The sequence below is a fragment of the Globicephala melas genome, chromosome 15 (genome assembly GCF_963455315.2).
Source record: "Globicephala melas chromosome 15, mGloMel1.2, whole genome shotgun sequence".
Classification (NCBI taxonomy): Eukaryota; Metazoa; Chordata; class Mammalia; order Artiodactyla; family Delphinidae; genus Globicephala; species Globicephala melas.
Genome location: NC_083328.1, coordinates 7,245,752 through 7,261,927, shown reverse-complemented (window position 1 = coordinate 7,261,927; position 16,176 = coordinate 7,245,752). Strand labels below are relative to the sequence as shown.

The 16,176-nt window shown below is 49.5% G+C and overlaps 1 protein-coding gene across 1 annotated transcript; it reads right to left on the bottom strand.

The window, feature by feature from the left end:
• Nucleotides 1-9,364: 9,364 nt before the first annotated feature.
• Nucleotides 9,365-15,943, bottom strand: SERPINE1 (serpin family E member 1). The gene is made up of 9 exons (XM_030872105.3): nt 15,814-15,943; nt 14,877-15,148; nt 13,999-14,232; nt 13,270-13,464; nt 12,459-12,657; nt 10,911-11,011; nt 10,707-10,793; nt 10,089-10,172; nt 9,365-9,759 (listed from the first exon to the last, which is right to left on the bottom strand). Exons 2-9 carry the CDS (start codon nt 15,145-15,147, stop codon nt 9,722-9,724), a joined length of 1,209 nt encoding a protein of 402 aa, XP_030727965.1. The 5' UTR covers nt 15,148; nt 15,814-15,943; the 3' UTR covers nt 9,365-9,721.
• Between the last annotated feature and the right edge of the window lie 233 nt (nt 15,944-16,176).

Genomic DNA, 16,176 nt, shown 5'->3' with positions numbered 1-16,176 from the left:
ATATCATAGGCTTGCCAATGGCATAGACATTGGCTGAACTATCTTGGTGTTATTTTTTAGGTCAAGAATCATATCAATAAAGCAAGTTGTCATCATGGAGTGAAAAGGAGTGGGAGTGTGTGAGAAGGGCAGAAGGCAAAATAATAAAATGTGCTCATAGGGGAGAGGAGAAGGTTGTGTATAAAGAAGTAATAAGCAGTGAGGTAAAGATGTAAAGCAGAGGGCTTCCCTGGTGGTGCAGTGGTTGAGAGTCCGCCTGCCGATGCAGGGGACACGGGTTCGTGCCCCGGTCCGGGAAGATCCCACATGCCGCGGAGCGGCTGGGCCCGTGAGCCATGGCCGCTGAGCCTGCGCGTCCGGAGCCTGTGCTCCGCAACGGGAGAGGCCACAGCAGTGAGAGGCCCGCGTACCGCAAAAAAAAAAAAAAAAAAAAAAAAAAAAAAAAGATGTAAAGCAGAGATCTAGGCAACAGCCCGAGGAAGTGTAGAAGATCTAGAGATGTAAACTCCTACACACCTTGGAAAGATGACACTTTCTAGAATTCCTTGTCTCAACATGCCATGCCTAGCTGCAGAGAAGATAAGATCCATGAGAGAATTGTGAGAAATAGGGGTTTTGCTCACGTAGAATCATAGACTCAAGTGGTTTAAACTAACTAGAAGATGATGGACCTCATTTATCTCTTCGTGGTTAGTGAATGCTACACGTAGAGAATCTATGGGTTAGTGGGTCCAATGAGCTTGTGTCTGCAGATGAGGTCGGATTTGACGCAGTAGGCAGTTGGGAGTCATTATAGTTGTCTGAGCTGCTGAATAACTTGGTGAAAACAGCTTTGAAAAAGTTAATCTTACAGTAATATGGGGGATGATTTGAAAGGACAAATGGAAGGCTGGAAGATCATCTAGGGGGCAGTTTTGGGAATCTAGGCACAAAAATGAAATGGAGAGGGACAAATTGGAGAGATACCTGTGATGGGCCAATCACCTGAATTTAGAACTCATCTAAGTAGAGAAGGAAGAAGAATCAAAGATGAGTCTGGAGAATTAGTGGTGCCATTTGTATAAATGGAAAAATAGAAGAGGTGAGATTCTCCCTCATTAGTATGGATGGTGTTTTTATTGTTATCCTGCGAAGCCCATGTTGACATCTCCCCAAGCCTTCCCTCTTCCCTCATCTGGTTGGAGCGGTGGTTCCTGCGGTGGGTGGAAGGGTGATCCACGTGGCCTCAAAGCCTTTCATTTCTGAGTCTATGATCTGTGTTTCTCTCTCTTGTGATGATGCTCCCTGCCACCTTTTTTTAAAAATTTATTATTTACTTATTTATTTTTGGCTGCATTGGGTCTTTGTTGCTGCGCGCGGGCCCTCTCTAGCGCAGCGAGCCGGCGCTACCCCTCGCGGCGGTGGGCGGGCTTCTCATTTGGTGGCCTCTCCCGTTGTCAAGCACGGGCTCCAGCAGCCGCAGCACGCAGGCTCAGTAGTTGTGGCTCGCGGGCTCCAGAGTGCAGGCTCAGCAGCTGTGGCGCACGGGCCCAGCTGCTCCGCAGCATGTGGGATCCGCCCGGACCAGTGCTTGAACCCGTGTCCCCTGCATCGGCAGGCGGATTCCCAACCACTGCGCCACCGGGGAAGCCCCCGCCACCATTTTTGGTGTATTCTTTAAGTACTCATTGTTCCCTGACGATGTCATTTGCACTCATCTCTGGTTTTTTTTTTTAACTTCTTGTTTTTAACTAAGCAGTTGGGACCTTATCATATGCTATTCCTAAGGGTCCTGAATACTTTCTGTGGTAGATGTTTGCCATTTTTTTTCACTTCCCTGGCTCTAAACCCCCTTCCTAGGGTTTCAGAATCCCCACCTTACGAGTCTAGGGGGAGATAGAGCAACCTCCCAGTGTAGCATTTGAATTTCCCAGATATTCCCTTTGGCAGCCCTCTTTGTGCCCACAGCATGGGCATGTCTGCTGGATTCGGCCAGTCTTTACTCTCACCTGGACTTTGGTCCAGGAAGGAATGAGGGGGGATGGGGTGACGAGGATAGGTAAGACTCTGGCAGAGGGTCAGAGGACAAAACCTAGGGCGCAGGTGGAGTGGCGCCAATGGCAGTGTCCCGTACCAGTAAGAGGTAGGGTGGGGGTACCTGGTGATTTGTAATTTGGGGCTCTGTCTCCAGTGTGAGACCTCCTGCTGGTTCTCTGGCCCTCCTGGCAATTCCCTGAGCTCCCCAGTTTCCTTTTCTGCTTCATTTAGCCAGAGTTGGTTTCAGTTCCTGGTAACAAAGGACTCTGACTGGTAGACTAGGTAATCATGCCACACTGTCTGTTGATGAGACATGTGAGTTGTAAGCTCCTCTTGGGACAGTGTCTTACTCATGTTTTATTTCTTTACAGCACCTAGCACAGTGCTTGTTGATTGGCTTCAATTATGATTGGTATACATGGTTACCTAATCGAGATATTTAAATCTTGCCTCTCACCCCAAATATGCTAAATTCTAATTTTCTATATAATAGTACATATTTAATATCTATTATTCCTGCTAGAGGATAGACTGCCTTCCTTTGTTGTTTCTCCTGTGCCTAGCACAGTGCCCAGCACACAGCAGGTACCCAAGTGTTGTTGACGAAAGGTACACTGGATCCTCCACTTGAAAATTTCATTGTCAGCTCAAACTTCACTTGCCCCAAATGAGTAACTTCCTTCCTCCTTCCCCTGAAACCATCCCATTTCTTGGTTTCCCATTGTGGTCAACATCGCCCCCTTTTCCTAAGTTTGCAGACTATCAGCCTGGGACATGAAGGATCACAAAAAGCATGGCTTATTCAAGGGACGTAGGTCAGACCTGCCTGATAGACCAGGAGAGCGTATGGAAAAAGGGGAGACGGGCTGGGTTATCAGAGGAGGGAGGCAGCAGTCTGAAAACCAACTTGATGACTTGGGAGTTCATTCTCAGACACGTCCCTGGAACCTGCCTTGCTATTATTTTTCCTTTGTGATTTTGTTCATATTGTTTTCTGGAATGCGCTGCCATTCCCCCCCCCCACAGACCCAAATCCACCTTATTCATCCTTTAAGATGGAACAAAGCAGCCGGTCCTGATGACCCTTTACACTCCAGTGATCATTTCTAGAATGTTTCTTTCAACCATTTTTGCAGTGATTCCCGTAACGTTTCAGCTTTTTGGTGAGTATTCTCCGTAGATGCTGGCAGACCTCATTTAACTGCGCTCTGCTTTACTGTGCTTCTCAGATACTGAGTATTTTATAAATTGAAGGTTTGTACTGTAGCAACCCTGCACTGAGCAAGTCTACTGGTGCCATTTTTCCAGCAGCATTTGTTCACTTCATGCCTCTGTGTCACATTCTGGTAATGCTTGCAATATTTCAAACTTTTTCATTATTATTATCTTTGTTATGGTGACCTGTGATCAGTGATCTTTGTTACCACTGTGGTAACTGCAGATGTGGTAGAAATGGCAAGAGAACTAGAATTAGAAGTGGAGCCTGAAGATGTGACTGAACTGCTGCCATCTCGCAATAAAACTTTCATGGTGAGGAGTTGTTTCTTCTGGATGAGCAAAGAAAGCGGTTTCTTGAGATGGGATCTACTCCTGGTGAAGATGCTGTGAAGACTGTTGAAATGACAGGAAAGGAATGAGAGTATTACATAAACTTAGTTGATAAAGCAGCGGCAGGATTTGAAGGAATTGACTCCGATTTTGAAAGAAGTTCTACTCTGGGTAAAATGCTATCAAACAGCATTGCAGGCTACAGAGAAATTGTTTGTGAAAGGAAGAGTCAATCAATGCAGTCAATCACTGTTGTCTTATTTTAAGAAATTGACACAGCCGTCGCAACCTTCAGCAGCCATGACCCTTATCAGTCAGCAGCCATGCATCAAGACAGGACCCTCCACCAGCAAAAGATTACAATTACTGGCTCAGATGATGGTCAGCATTTTTTGGCAATAAAGTATTTATAAAGTAAGTGTATCTCCGAGGTACGCCTGTACTTGAGAGTAAGAAACATCAATCACTTACATGATTGTTGTTTTTTTGGCCTGCGCTGAGCATGAGGGATCTTAGTTCCCTGACCAGAGATGGAACCTGCTCCCTCTGCAGAGTCTTAATAACCACTGGACCGCCAGGGAAGTCCCTCACTTACTCTGTTTTAAAAGTGCTTCACCGCCCCCAGTATACAGTTACACGCTTAAAGAAAAACTTGTTAAATTGGAGTTCAGACTTGGCGAGATTTCGGTTGAAGCCATAGCTGCTTTGCTTCAGAAGCTCTCCACTGGCGCCAAAGCGACCTCTGGTGGCCAGGGGAGAAAAGGCTACATTTCAGGACGCTGGTGTTCCAGCTGGTAAGGCACCGGTGTGCACACAGGATGCCCTGGTGACGGGCCTGTGAGGGCAGCACCTTTGCTCCTGACTGCGTCTGAGCCCTCTGTGTTCAGGGAGATCTGTGTTCCCGAATGCCACAGAGAGGGCGGTACAGTGCAGTGGCCAGGAGCACAGGCATGGCTGGGGCAAATGATTCAACCTTCCTGTGTCTTACCTTCCTCATCTCTACAGAAGTGCACGCCATGATCAGTACAATGAAACTTACTTCAGGAACCGCCTGGGAAAAAAAATGATTTGGAAAACAGATGGTGTCTCCTTGACAAACTTCATTCTGATAGAATCTTTTTACCCTTGAGGGATTTACAAAATCCATACTCATTGCCCACACCTGGGCAGATAAATAATTCCAGTGGGTGAGGTGAACAAGAAATCTGCCGTTATGATAGATGCAGGCAGATCTTGTGGAATTTTCATCCCTAGAAATAGACAGAGGAAGAGTGGCCAAGGAGGACTGGGTGGGCTTCACACTGTGAGGCTGCCTCACCGTCTTTGTCCTCAAAATATCTGAGAAGAACAGAAGGTACTGTTAAATGGGGCACTTCCTGGGGCAAACTCCCTTGGTGGCGAAGAGACCTTCTGAAGAACTCTTTTCTTCTGAGCCTTCTCAGCATGTATGGACAGTGTTTGAATTACATCCTGCAGAATTAAGGCTCTAATGTGTTCTGCTTTTGGAAGCATCTTGTGCAAAAAGGAGGCTCTTTTGGTCTCTAAGCAAATCTGTCACAGATGGGTAGCTCCTCAACAACTAGCCCAGTGCCTGGCATTGGTCATCTTTTCAGGGTATAAGGAGGACAAAAGATAAATCTGGATCCTGGTGTCCTAAATTCTTGGCCTTCATGAGCCTTTATGAGCCTGAAGCGGGATCTGTATGAGAGGAAGGAAGTATTCCTGCAGGAAGAGGAATCCTTTAGCCCCAGCTGAAGTTTTGGCCATAAACCTCAGCGTAGAAGTGTCTTGTGAACTGGCTCAGGCTACATCTAGTTTTTGTGTACGGGCTGGGCTGTAAGGCTAGGAAGAGGCAAAGTGGCCTCTCTGGCCTTTTTCCCTGTAGTTCTACAACCATATCTTAGTCCTTCAGGGCTTGCCAGTTGCACAGTGAGAATAGGAAAGGAAAGACGGAGAAGTCATTGAGGTTAACGGAGAGCATCTCTCTCTAAAGCTGAGAGTAGCTTTGGGGAGCTACTCATTCTAGGCCTCGTTCCTCTGGGTCTTGCCCTTGTTCCCACTGGCTTTCTAAGGGGAGAGGAGGACCTTCCTTCCAGGCTTGATGGCACTCGGGGGCCTCTCTTACTACATCAGCCTCGGGGGAGACAAGAAATCCTGAACGTAAAGAGAGGAAACCATGAGGAGGAGGTGTAACAACCACATCTCCTTGGAACATCCTAGTGCATTGTGTTGGAGGCCCCAAGAATGCCCCTGGACTGACCCTGAAAGGGATACAGGAGCGGAAGGGCAGTGAGAAGGCCTTAGTACATGTCGAATGACTGGGGAGGGAGTCAGTGAATGGAGACCTTTTCTAGATTTACTCTCCAAAACATTATAATCAAAATTTGCTCCAAAGAAGTCTAACATAATATTAGGGAAAATTATAACGTGAAGCTTCTTTCAGTTCAAGGTCTAAAAATCTATCTTTATTCATGGCAGTGGGGTTATTCAGGAAAGTTGTGAAGGCTTTTTTAAGCTTCAGAAAACGTAGGATTCTTACCAGGCAAGAGGATCACCTTTGATTGTTTTGTACCATTTGAAAATGGTGGTGTCACCAACATAATCACCTTCTTGCAGGATTAGGAGATTCTTAAAAGATACTTAGTCCCATTGCTAGGAAGTTATCTTATGCATATACGAGCATGTGTACACTGGGATAAATGTGCAAGGATGTCCGTCTCAGCATTGTTGGTAACAACATGACATTTTTTTTAAAAACCATGAAACAACCAAAATGTCAATCAGTGATCCACTTTTACCCTTTCAAACAGTTTGAATGTCTTAGTATGAGCAGGTGTTCCTTGTCATTTAAAAAAATCACCTCTACCCTGACTGCTGACTCATCCCCACCAAGTGGTCATCCTGGCTGTGCTTGAACACTTCCAGTGATGGAGAACTCACTACCGCTTAACTATCAGACAATGTTTTGATCAAGAGCCTCTGGACAATAATTAGTTCCTATTAAGACATGATCTAGGTTTACGGGGGGGGGGGGCTGGGTCTATCAATCCCATCTTCAGGGCTCTGGAGCTGGATAGCATGCAATTTTGACAGCTAGTTCTTGGTATTTTTTCCATTTAAAAATTATTTTTGAATATATGAATGGAAAATAATTGGGGGAAGTATGTCCTCTGGCAAAAGCCTTCAAGATACTGGAAGAAGACAATAAAGGACTGTTCAGGATAACATTTTAAGGAGGATATTAAGAATCTATGTAGGGGCTTCCCTCGTGGCACAGTGGTTAAGAATCTGTCTGCCAATGCAGGGGACACAGGTTCGAGCCCTGGTCTGGGAAGATCCCACATGCCGCGGAGCGACTAAGCCCATGTGCCACAACTACTGAGCCTGCGCTCTAGAGCCCACGAGCCACAATTACTGAGCCTGTGCACCTAGAACCTGTGCTCCGCAACAAGAGAAGCCACTGCAATGAGAAGCCTGCGCACTGCAACAAAGAGCAGACCCCGCTCGCCACAACTAGAGAAAGCCTGTGTGCAGCAACAAAGACCCAACGCAACCGGAAAGAAAAAAAAAAAAAAGAATCTATGTAACCTAGGGGCAGGACAGGAATAAAGATGCAGACATAGAAAATGGACTTGAGGACACGGGGAGGGGGGAAGGGTAAGCTGGGACGAAGTGAGAGAGTGGCATGGACATATATATACTACCAAATGTAAAATAGATAGCTAGTGGGAAGCAGCCGCATAACACAGGGAGATCAGCTTGGTGCTTTGTGACCACCTAGAGGGGTGGGATAGGGAGGGTGGGAGGGAGACGCAAGACGGAGGGGATATGGGGATGATATATGTATAGGTATAGCTGATTCACTTTGTTATACAGCAGAAACTAACACACCATGTAAAGCAATTGTACTCCAATAAAGATGTTAAAAAAAAGAATCTGTGTAACAAAAGAGCCTTGTTCTCAAAGAACCTGCTGTGTCAATGGGGGTGGGGAGGATAACATGCACACTCGAAGAGCATACGCACATGCACGCGCTGTTACACACCAGGAGAAAGAAAGACGTGTCCATGCCAAGCAGAGACCGATGATGTCGACTGGATCCAGGGGCTCTCCATGGTGGGGGAAATGGATCTGGTCTGGGTTTTGAGAAATGGGGAGTGGGGTAGGCATGGGGGAGGGTGGGGACATTTGGTGGGGAAGGAAATGGCATGAACAGAGATGGGAAGTGACAGGGGCAGTGAGCAGGTGTGTCTGGGCAGGTGGCAGGCGTTTGGGGAACCCTCTTTCCTTTTTGAGGATGATGCCCAAAGGGAGAATCATGTCCTGCACAGTGTATCCCTGGGGGTCTTCTTGCAGAGCCCGGTGGCCAGCCCTGTGGATTCACCCATGACGGGACAGTGAGCCTTGAGCTTGTGGGTGTGTGTTTCATAAAGATCCCTTTCACCCGAGAGGTCTGTGAACTGACAGGGTTTGGATTTTGTACCGTGTGAAACATGGAAAGTCAAGGCCAGGGACGATTTTGGAGTATTTTTATTTATTTATTACTTTAAAAAAACATTTTTTAGCTGCTTCTATATCAAAAGTGAAAAAGCATAGAATTCACCACACTTTCAGGAACGTTGGACCCCACGTTTGGGTATCCTTGAGGGTACTGTGTGTGGCTCTCATTGTCCAGTGCATCATGAAAAAAGAACAAAAACACACAAAGAACGAAGATTTTTCACTGAGGGGCGTAGTGGGATGATTAGGGTTCTATTAGGTTACATTCATTCGACGCCTACGTGCAATTCTTCAATACATTGGTCTTCATGCCTTACCCACCAGCTAGTTGGCTTTCAGAAAGATTAGCTAACGGGGGTAATTGAGCCCGAGCTTCTTGCTGTCTCTCTCATTCTCTCTCTCTCTGTCTCTCTCTCTCTCTCTCTCTCACGTGTCCACAGCTCACACACAGCAGCCGGAAATGACACACTGAAGTGAGTCACCAATGCGGCTGTGAGTCACCATGTAATTGGGGAAAGTTCTGTCCTGCTAGGTCGTGTAGCCCCTTGCACTCCTGCTCCTAAGTATATTGGAAAATTTTGAAACAACAGCTCTGTCTGCCTTCACCCACCACATCCTTTTGGTCCCTAACGTGGGCTGAAGTTGGACAGTCCTGGCAGGGGTCCTGCTCCACGGAGTGGAAAGGCCAGGAGAGGAGCGATGGGATTCGGGCAGCCACCAGGTGGCAGTGTGGGCCCTATCACTCCCGCTGCCAGGAGGGGAATGACAGGCAAGTGGCCACTCCTGAGGTGCAATGACACAGACCACAAAGGAACACTATGAACAAGTTTAAATAATAGGTTTTCTCCATAGTCCTTTCTCTCTCACAAGCACACAAGGACAAGGATGTGATAAATGCTCAAGGACACGCCTGGCATCCCACCCTCCCCACCAGGATATTGGCGCCAAGAAGGAGGCATAAATCTCATCTCTCTCCCTCTATTTCTGCAACATAAAGTTTGTGGGAAGCAGCAAGCTGCTTCTCTGAGTAAACAAGTCACCTACACTCCAAAATAATATATGCACGCTGTTTCTGGGGAGGGAGCAGCCAGGCCTGGGTGGGTCTCGTGCCTCTGAGCTGGGGGAGGACGGACCTTGACACGAAAGAGTGTTTCTCCCGTTGGCCTTCTTTGGCCTGCAGCCAGCTTTCTCAGCAGCGGCAGACAGTGCAAGAGTGACGGCAACGTGACCAGAACACAAATTATTTCTAGCAAACACACAAAAGCTCCTTCCTGTAAGCCTTGCGGCGCCTCCTGCCAGGGCCTCAGGGGGATCCAGGTCCGAAGACCCGAACGGGCAGAGCGATGGGCTGAAGCAGCCGCGCAAATGATCCTGGGAGTTCTGCAGTCTTGTTGGGAGACCTTCGGGGCATTGTGCTTCTGAAGTCTCTCCCAGGGTCTCCGCTGGGGAGTTTAACTCAAAGGTCCTCTTTCCCCCTCCTGGGAGAGCCGGAGGTCTAAGAGACAGATTCGAAAGATTTACCATTAAAAAAAAAAAAAAAGATAAATATCTTCTCTTTCTCCAGAAAAATGAATTAAAATAAAAATTCTTTGCTCCGGAGTTTCTTCTTCTTGGACATCTCCAGTTCCGTCCCAGATGAGGGCTGCATTTCCCATGGTCAGGGTTCCATCACTTGGCCCATGAAAAGGACAGTTCCTGAGGACGGAAGAATCATGGGAGATGAGAAGGGGGGGAAGGGGAACAGCACAGCTCACCCAGCTGGGTGTTTACGGATGAACTGAGATACAGGGAGATGAGTGAGTGCCTGGAGGCACAGCTGCTCTAGTGACTAAGCTGGGACTGGGGGACAGACTGAGCACCCCGTCTGGAGAGAGCACTGCCTCCGAGGAGGGGAAGGGGAACAGAGCTATGATTCCTTGCCTGGAGTCCTCTTGGGGGGAGTGGGGGTGTCTACACCTGCCCGGACTAGTGCCCGAGTCCAGGAAAGCAGGGGGGGTGGGGGGTCTCCCAGGCCCCCGGCTCACCTGTGGGGTTGTGCCGCACCACGAAGAGGAAGGGTCTGTCCATGATGATCTCCTCGGGGGCCATTCGGGCTGAGACTGTAAGGGCTGGAAAAGAAGGGACCACGTCTTAGAGCGGAGGGACGTGGGCACGGAAGCCTGGATTGGTCACAGGTGATCCAGTGACAGTGGCACTGGGATGGGAGGGTTTTAGGAGACTCAGTTATTCCTGGATGTGGACCCTAAAAGTGTTGGGATGTCCTCTGAGGCCTGGTTTCCTCCAGGAATTGGGTAGAGATCTCTCAGGTAGTCACTCGCAGGCACGTTTATCTAAACCCTTTTGGGGCGTATTGGAAGCAAGTGCCTCTAAGGTGACTGACCACTGAGAGCAAAGCCAGGACCTCACAGTCAGAGGACCTCAGAGCCAGTGGGGAGGGAGCAGGGTGCCGGGGAAAGCAGGCCTGTATTCTAGTGGGATCGGGGTGATGCGCTCCACACAGGAAGCGAAGCTCTACCAGGAGAGACCTGGTTGACGTGGGCAGTGGGGTCTTCCTGGTTCACCCAGGGTCTGGGTGCCAGACCGCGGGCCCTCCTGGAAGCCTGGGGCTGAGACTTGCCAGACCTCACCTGAACCTGACTCACCTGTGGAGGAGGACGCCACCGTGCCGCTCTCATTCACCTCAATCTTCACTTTCTGCAGCGCCTGCGACACGTACAGAAGCTCTTGATCTGAAACAGAGGTGGATACCAAAACACATCAGCTTTGGTTCTCAGTGAGAAGCTCCTTAGTCCTCTTAGGGACCCCACTGTCCACCAGGGGAAGAAAGTGAAAGGAAAACCTCTTACCTGAAAGTCTTGAGAAGTCTGCCTGGTTTGGCCTAAACATGTCGGTCATTCCCAAGTTCTCCAGGGGCCTCCTGAGGTCAATTTCACTCTCCAGGGAGAACCTGCAGACAGGAGCAGGACACAGCTCAAGCTCAGGCCACCTCTAACCCCACCAAGTATCTCCGTCCCCACAGACCAACAGGATGGGGACTGATGTGAAAGTAGAAGTGGGGGCTTCCCTGGTGGTGCAGTGGTTAAGCATCCACCTGCCAATGCTGGGGACATGGGTTCGAGCCCTGATCCGGGAAGATCCCACATGCCACAGAGCAACTAAGCCCATGTGCCACAACTACTGAGCCTGAGCTCTAGGGCCTGCGAGCCACAACTACTGAGCCCACGCGCCTAGAGCCCGTGCTCCGCAGCAAGAGAAGCCACCACAATGAGAAGCCCGTGCACCGCAACGAAGAGTAGCCCCCACTGGCCACAACTAGAGAAAGCCCGTGTGCAGCAACGAAGACCCAACACAGCCAAATAAAATAAATAAATAAATAAATAGATTAAAAAAAAAAAAAGAAAGTAGAAGTGGGAAGCTTGTTTTTTCAAATCCGTTGGCAAGGTCTCCTCCTTGCTGGGAGATTCTAGTACTAATGAACATTTTCCTGCAATCTCCCCACCCCCTTGAACCTATGACTAATTACTTTCCTCAAATAAGGCAGTAGTTTGAGCACAATTATATTCAGTCTGACTGGGGAGGGAGGGGGCAGGGCAAATTCTTCTGCAAGGATATTTGAACAAAAAGCCGGTCTGTAGATTGTGTTCTGAGAGCTGAGCCTGAGGAGGACTCCAGCAGCGAGGCTTTGGGGCTCTCGCTCTGCTTCCCATCAGGGCACAACTAATTACCTCTATTTTTTTTTTTTGAGAGAGAGAGAGAGAGAGTGCGTGCTAACCAACTAAATGATCCTCTTTCCCTAAGCCGGGCATTATGGCATCTGGAAATTTGGGGTAAGCATGGTGGGAAGCTTCCCCACAATTCTGGAATTATCCAGCCTCACCCTCCGGCACCCTCTTTGCTTCTGCAGAAGGATTTTTAAAACTCTGCTTCGTTGGAAGCCAGCTAGAAGCTGTGGTTCTGGCTGTTTCATCTGCGGAAGTGATTCCTTTTGTCTCCATTGTTTAGATGCTAACTTGAAGAGAAGGGGGTGGGAGTGAGGGGCATTCCTAAAAGAGTGTAGATCAATGTATTCCCCTCCACCCCAACCCTGCATCATCTATCTCTCTGGCTCTTCCTTTGGCTAGCTTTTGCTGGGTATTCAGAGGGTGGTAAATGTGGGGCATGGTCTAGAAACTGCCCTCCAGCAGAAGAGGGATGATGAGAGGAATCTTAATCAAACCCAGGCCGGAGTGCTTCCCATCAGCCACCCACACATGTCCCTGTCCCTACCCTGCAGATGTCACGTTTGGGAAACTCCACATGGGGGTGGCACTTCCAGGGAACCAGGGGAGAGGGGCGGGGGTAGGCAGAGGGGACTAGAGCATTGGCAAGTGTGGCAAGAGCAAAGGGTGGCTTACTTGGGCAGAACCAGGAGGCGGGTCAGTGTGGTCATGTTCCCTCTCCACTGGCTGATGAGCTGGGCATCCAGAATGCTGGTGAGGGCAGAGAGAGGCACCTCTTTTTCATAGGGGGCAGCAATGAACATGCTGAGAGTGTTCCCATGGTAGGGCAATTCCAGGATGTCGTAGTAATGGCCGTCGGGGGTGGTGAACTCAGCTGTGAAGACACCAAGACGGTGCATTGGCAATGGCTCCAGTTCTTGTTGGTTCTAACCCAGCAGTGGCTCTTCAACGAGTCCTCCTGTCCCCTCCACTCTTTGGAAGCCAGCTCTCCATCCTAGCTTTTGAGGCTCCCCCACCCCACCACTCCCCTGTTCAATGTCTTTATTCCCATTTCCCTTCTCTTCTGCTAAATCACAGTGTCTTCTGGGTTCTCTGTCTCCTGTTGGCCTTCTTCACCTTCACAGCCTTCTCCCCAGTACCCAGCTACTAATTCATTCCAATCCCCATCTCCTTAATCTCAACTTTCACATCACTCTTCCCCAGAAGGATCTGTGAACCCCAGGTTATCACACTAGAACCACATGAAGATGAGAGATGGGGTCAAAGTGGTCAACTATGGGCCTGAGGGAATTTCTGGATTTCAGCTTCATCTTGCACAAGGTAAAAGCTACTTCCTGCTGCTCTGATAATCCCAGTGTCTCCTACCTGGGGAGTCTTTGTCACAGCTGGGGTGTATTCTAGGGTTTCTCCTCCCTTAGAGGGGATGCCCCCCAGGGATGAGGTGCAGTCACTGTGGGACTTGGGGAAGGGAGGGTCCTGCACTTACTGTAGTTGAACTTGTTGGTCTGAGCCATCATGGGCACAGAGACAGTGCTGCCATCGGACTTGTGGAAGAGGCGGTGGTGGGTGCTCGACTCTAGAAAAGGCATCTTCCACTGGCCGTTGAAGTAGAGGGCGTTTACCAGTACCAGGCGTGTCAGCTGGTCCACAGCCCCTTCGCCAAGTAGGTCGCTGATCATGCCTGTGGGAAATCGAGGCGATCAGGAGGCTAGATATTTTTAAATCCTTTTAGATGGTCCTCTTTGGCGCCCAGTCCTCCAATGGATGTGTGTCAGAAGGGATTCCGTCAGAAGACAGACTGGGTAAGGTTTAGTGAACCTATCTAGTTGCTTTCAACCCCTTTCATCTTCCTAAGAGTCTCAGAAAGCCTTCCAGCTCACCACACTTTCGTGGTCTTGGGATCCTGTCCAGGATCAGACCTGGAAATATGTCTCCCCTTACTTTGCTCCCTAAGCTGCAGTCTTGACGGGTTGTGTGTGCCCCTTGTCATGGTTATTACTGTTCTTATAACACCTCGCAATACTTTTTAGGGATGACTTTAGAGTTGGTTCACGGGGAAAGCCTAATTATGGAAAAACATGATGCTTTGATTCTTAAAGCACTTGACTTGTCTACAGAGCAGAAGATGCTGGAAGGGAGAGGTTAGGACACTTAGGATTTGAATCCCTTTTCTCTGCAGGCCCTGGGGACTGGCCTTCTTTCCCTGCCTGCTCACCTTTTGTGTGTCTTTTCACCCAGTCGTTGACGATGAACCTGGCTCTCTCTGTCTCTGAGAAGTCCACCTGCTTGACTGTGGTCCGGAACAGCCTGAAGAAGTGGGGCATGAAACCCTGGACCAGCTTCAGATCCCGCTGCACAAAGATGGCATCAGCCGTGCTGATCTCATCCTTATTCCATGGCCCCATGAGCTCCTTGTACAGTTGATGGAGGGCAGGGGCCATGCCCTTCTCTGGGCCAAAGCGGGGAGGAAAGGACACATTAAGGTCATCTCAAACCCAGGGCTCCCAGTGGAGCTAACTTCCCCTAACCCTGCCCACATGCACAGGACTCTTCTGCTCCCCCAGAGGTCTCTGGTTGGAGATTTCATTCCAAACCTTAATCTTTCCTGCATCTCCCTCTTTTCTTCAAAAATCTTAGGTCCTAACCCTTATCTTTGGCTTGGAATATTTTTCTCTGTTTTTAAGTTATAAACCCTAATTTTTTCTTTTAATAATAACAATAGCTATCAGGCACTTCACATGCATCATTCTAGTTGACCCTCACAACAGCCCCATGTGGTCGATACTTTTATTGTCCCCATTTTGCAGATGAGGACACCGAGGTTCGGAGGGGTTAAGGTCACACAGTATATGAGTGGTGAGGCAGGGCTGTTTTATACCAGATCCACTGGCCTGTACACCTTGTGACTGTCCAAGAACCAAGTGACACAGGGTGTGGTGAGAAGAAGATGCAGTGGTCCATCCCTGTGTCATGGGAGGACAGGAGTTGGCTCAGCTAAGCTGGGGTCAGCCCTTCCTCTGCCTCTGGTCGGTTACACCCCTGTCCTGGGAAGACCACGTGAATGCCCGCCTCCCACTCTGCCCCATCTCTCACCATCAATCTTGAATTGCATCGCCTCTTGGATCTGCTGCTGCGTTTCTCCTCCTGTGGTCAGCTGTAACATGGCCATGACTGAGGCTACCCCATAGGGTGAGAAAACCACGTTGAGGTCCTTGGAGGCCTGCACCACCTGCTGAAACACTTTCACTCCAAAGTCTGCGGCGAGGTGGGCCGCCGGAGACTGGTGATGGTAGGAGGCAGACCCTTCACCACAGATGAGGGCCACGCCCAGTGCGAGGCAGGCGAAGACAGGAGACATCGGCATCCTAGAGCCAGTGGAAAAAGATCCGATGAGGGAAGAGTTCCGGAAGGATGGTGAGTGGGGAGGGGTGATGGGACCCCAGCCGCGGCCAGGCTCCCCATGTTTGCCGCTAGCAGATGATACGTGAACAGGAGGGCAAGACAGAAACCGTGATGGGTTCAGATCCTGAGTCTTTTCCCCTCTGTCTCAGCCCCAGGGAGTCTTAAGTGCGTTTTCACCTGCGGGAATCTTGGAACCCGCTGGCTCCACCCTCCAAGAGATCTCCTTTCCCTTCCAGGAGGCTGAAAGGTGAAATTATAATAACATCTGTGATTTACACGATGCTTTTTAATTCTCTTGTGATGCTTTGTAATTCTCTTGTAATTCTCTTTCACAATCATGGCTTCATTCAAGTTAGCAGGCATGAAAAACCCCTTTCCTGCGCTGGGAAGGGGGAATGTCTCCATGGAGAGGGTCCAAGAGAAGTGAGGCCCTTGCTTCTGGGTGGTGGGATTGTTGGGGGGTCCTGCCCATCTTCCCTGCTCTCCTGTGATCACTGATATGACGGGGTCAACTCAGGGCTGCAGGTCTCCGGGGAAAGAAAGAGGAACACCGGGGCTTGTCTGCAGAGGGGTGCTCCCTGCCTTAGCCCGAGGTCCGGAGATGGAGAGAGTTTGCTTTTACTCTTACCTGAAATTCTCAAGGTGCCTTGTGACTGGCAGTTTGTCCTGCTGCTGCTGGGGCTTCGGGTGTTGACGGCGGTGGCTACTCCTCTGCTGGGGAGGGGGTGTGGCTCTTTGGACAGCGCTCTTGGTCTTGCAGCCAGATGCGGCTGTGCTCCTCTGGAGGCTGCTGCTTCCCTTTATACCAGATGTGGGCCGGAAGTAGATTAACTCATGGCCCGGCCCCGCCCACTTTCTGGCTCTGGAAGTCTGTCTGAACAGCAGCCGGGCCCCCTCAGCACCTCCCTCTGTGGGACTTGCTGAGGCATCTGTGTGTGTGTGTGCGTGCTGCCCTGTGTGTGTACATGTCAGAGAGGGCTTGGAACAATTG

Bases quoted from the DNA above. Each gene is read 5' to 3' on its own strand.
- SERPINE1 (XM_030872105.3), bottom strand. From the start codon at position 15,147: ATGCCGATGTCTCCTGTCTTCGCCTGCCTCGCACTGGGCGTGGCCCTC. The intron at 14,233-14,876 runs GTGAGAGATGGG...GCTTTGGCCCAG, and splicing joins GATGCAATTCAAGATTGATG to AGAAGGGCATGGCCCCTGCC. The intron at 10,173-10,706 runs GTGAGTCAGGTT...CTTCTTTTCCAG, and splicing joins GGTGGCGTCCTCCTCCACAG to CCCTTACAGTCTCAGCCCGA.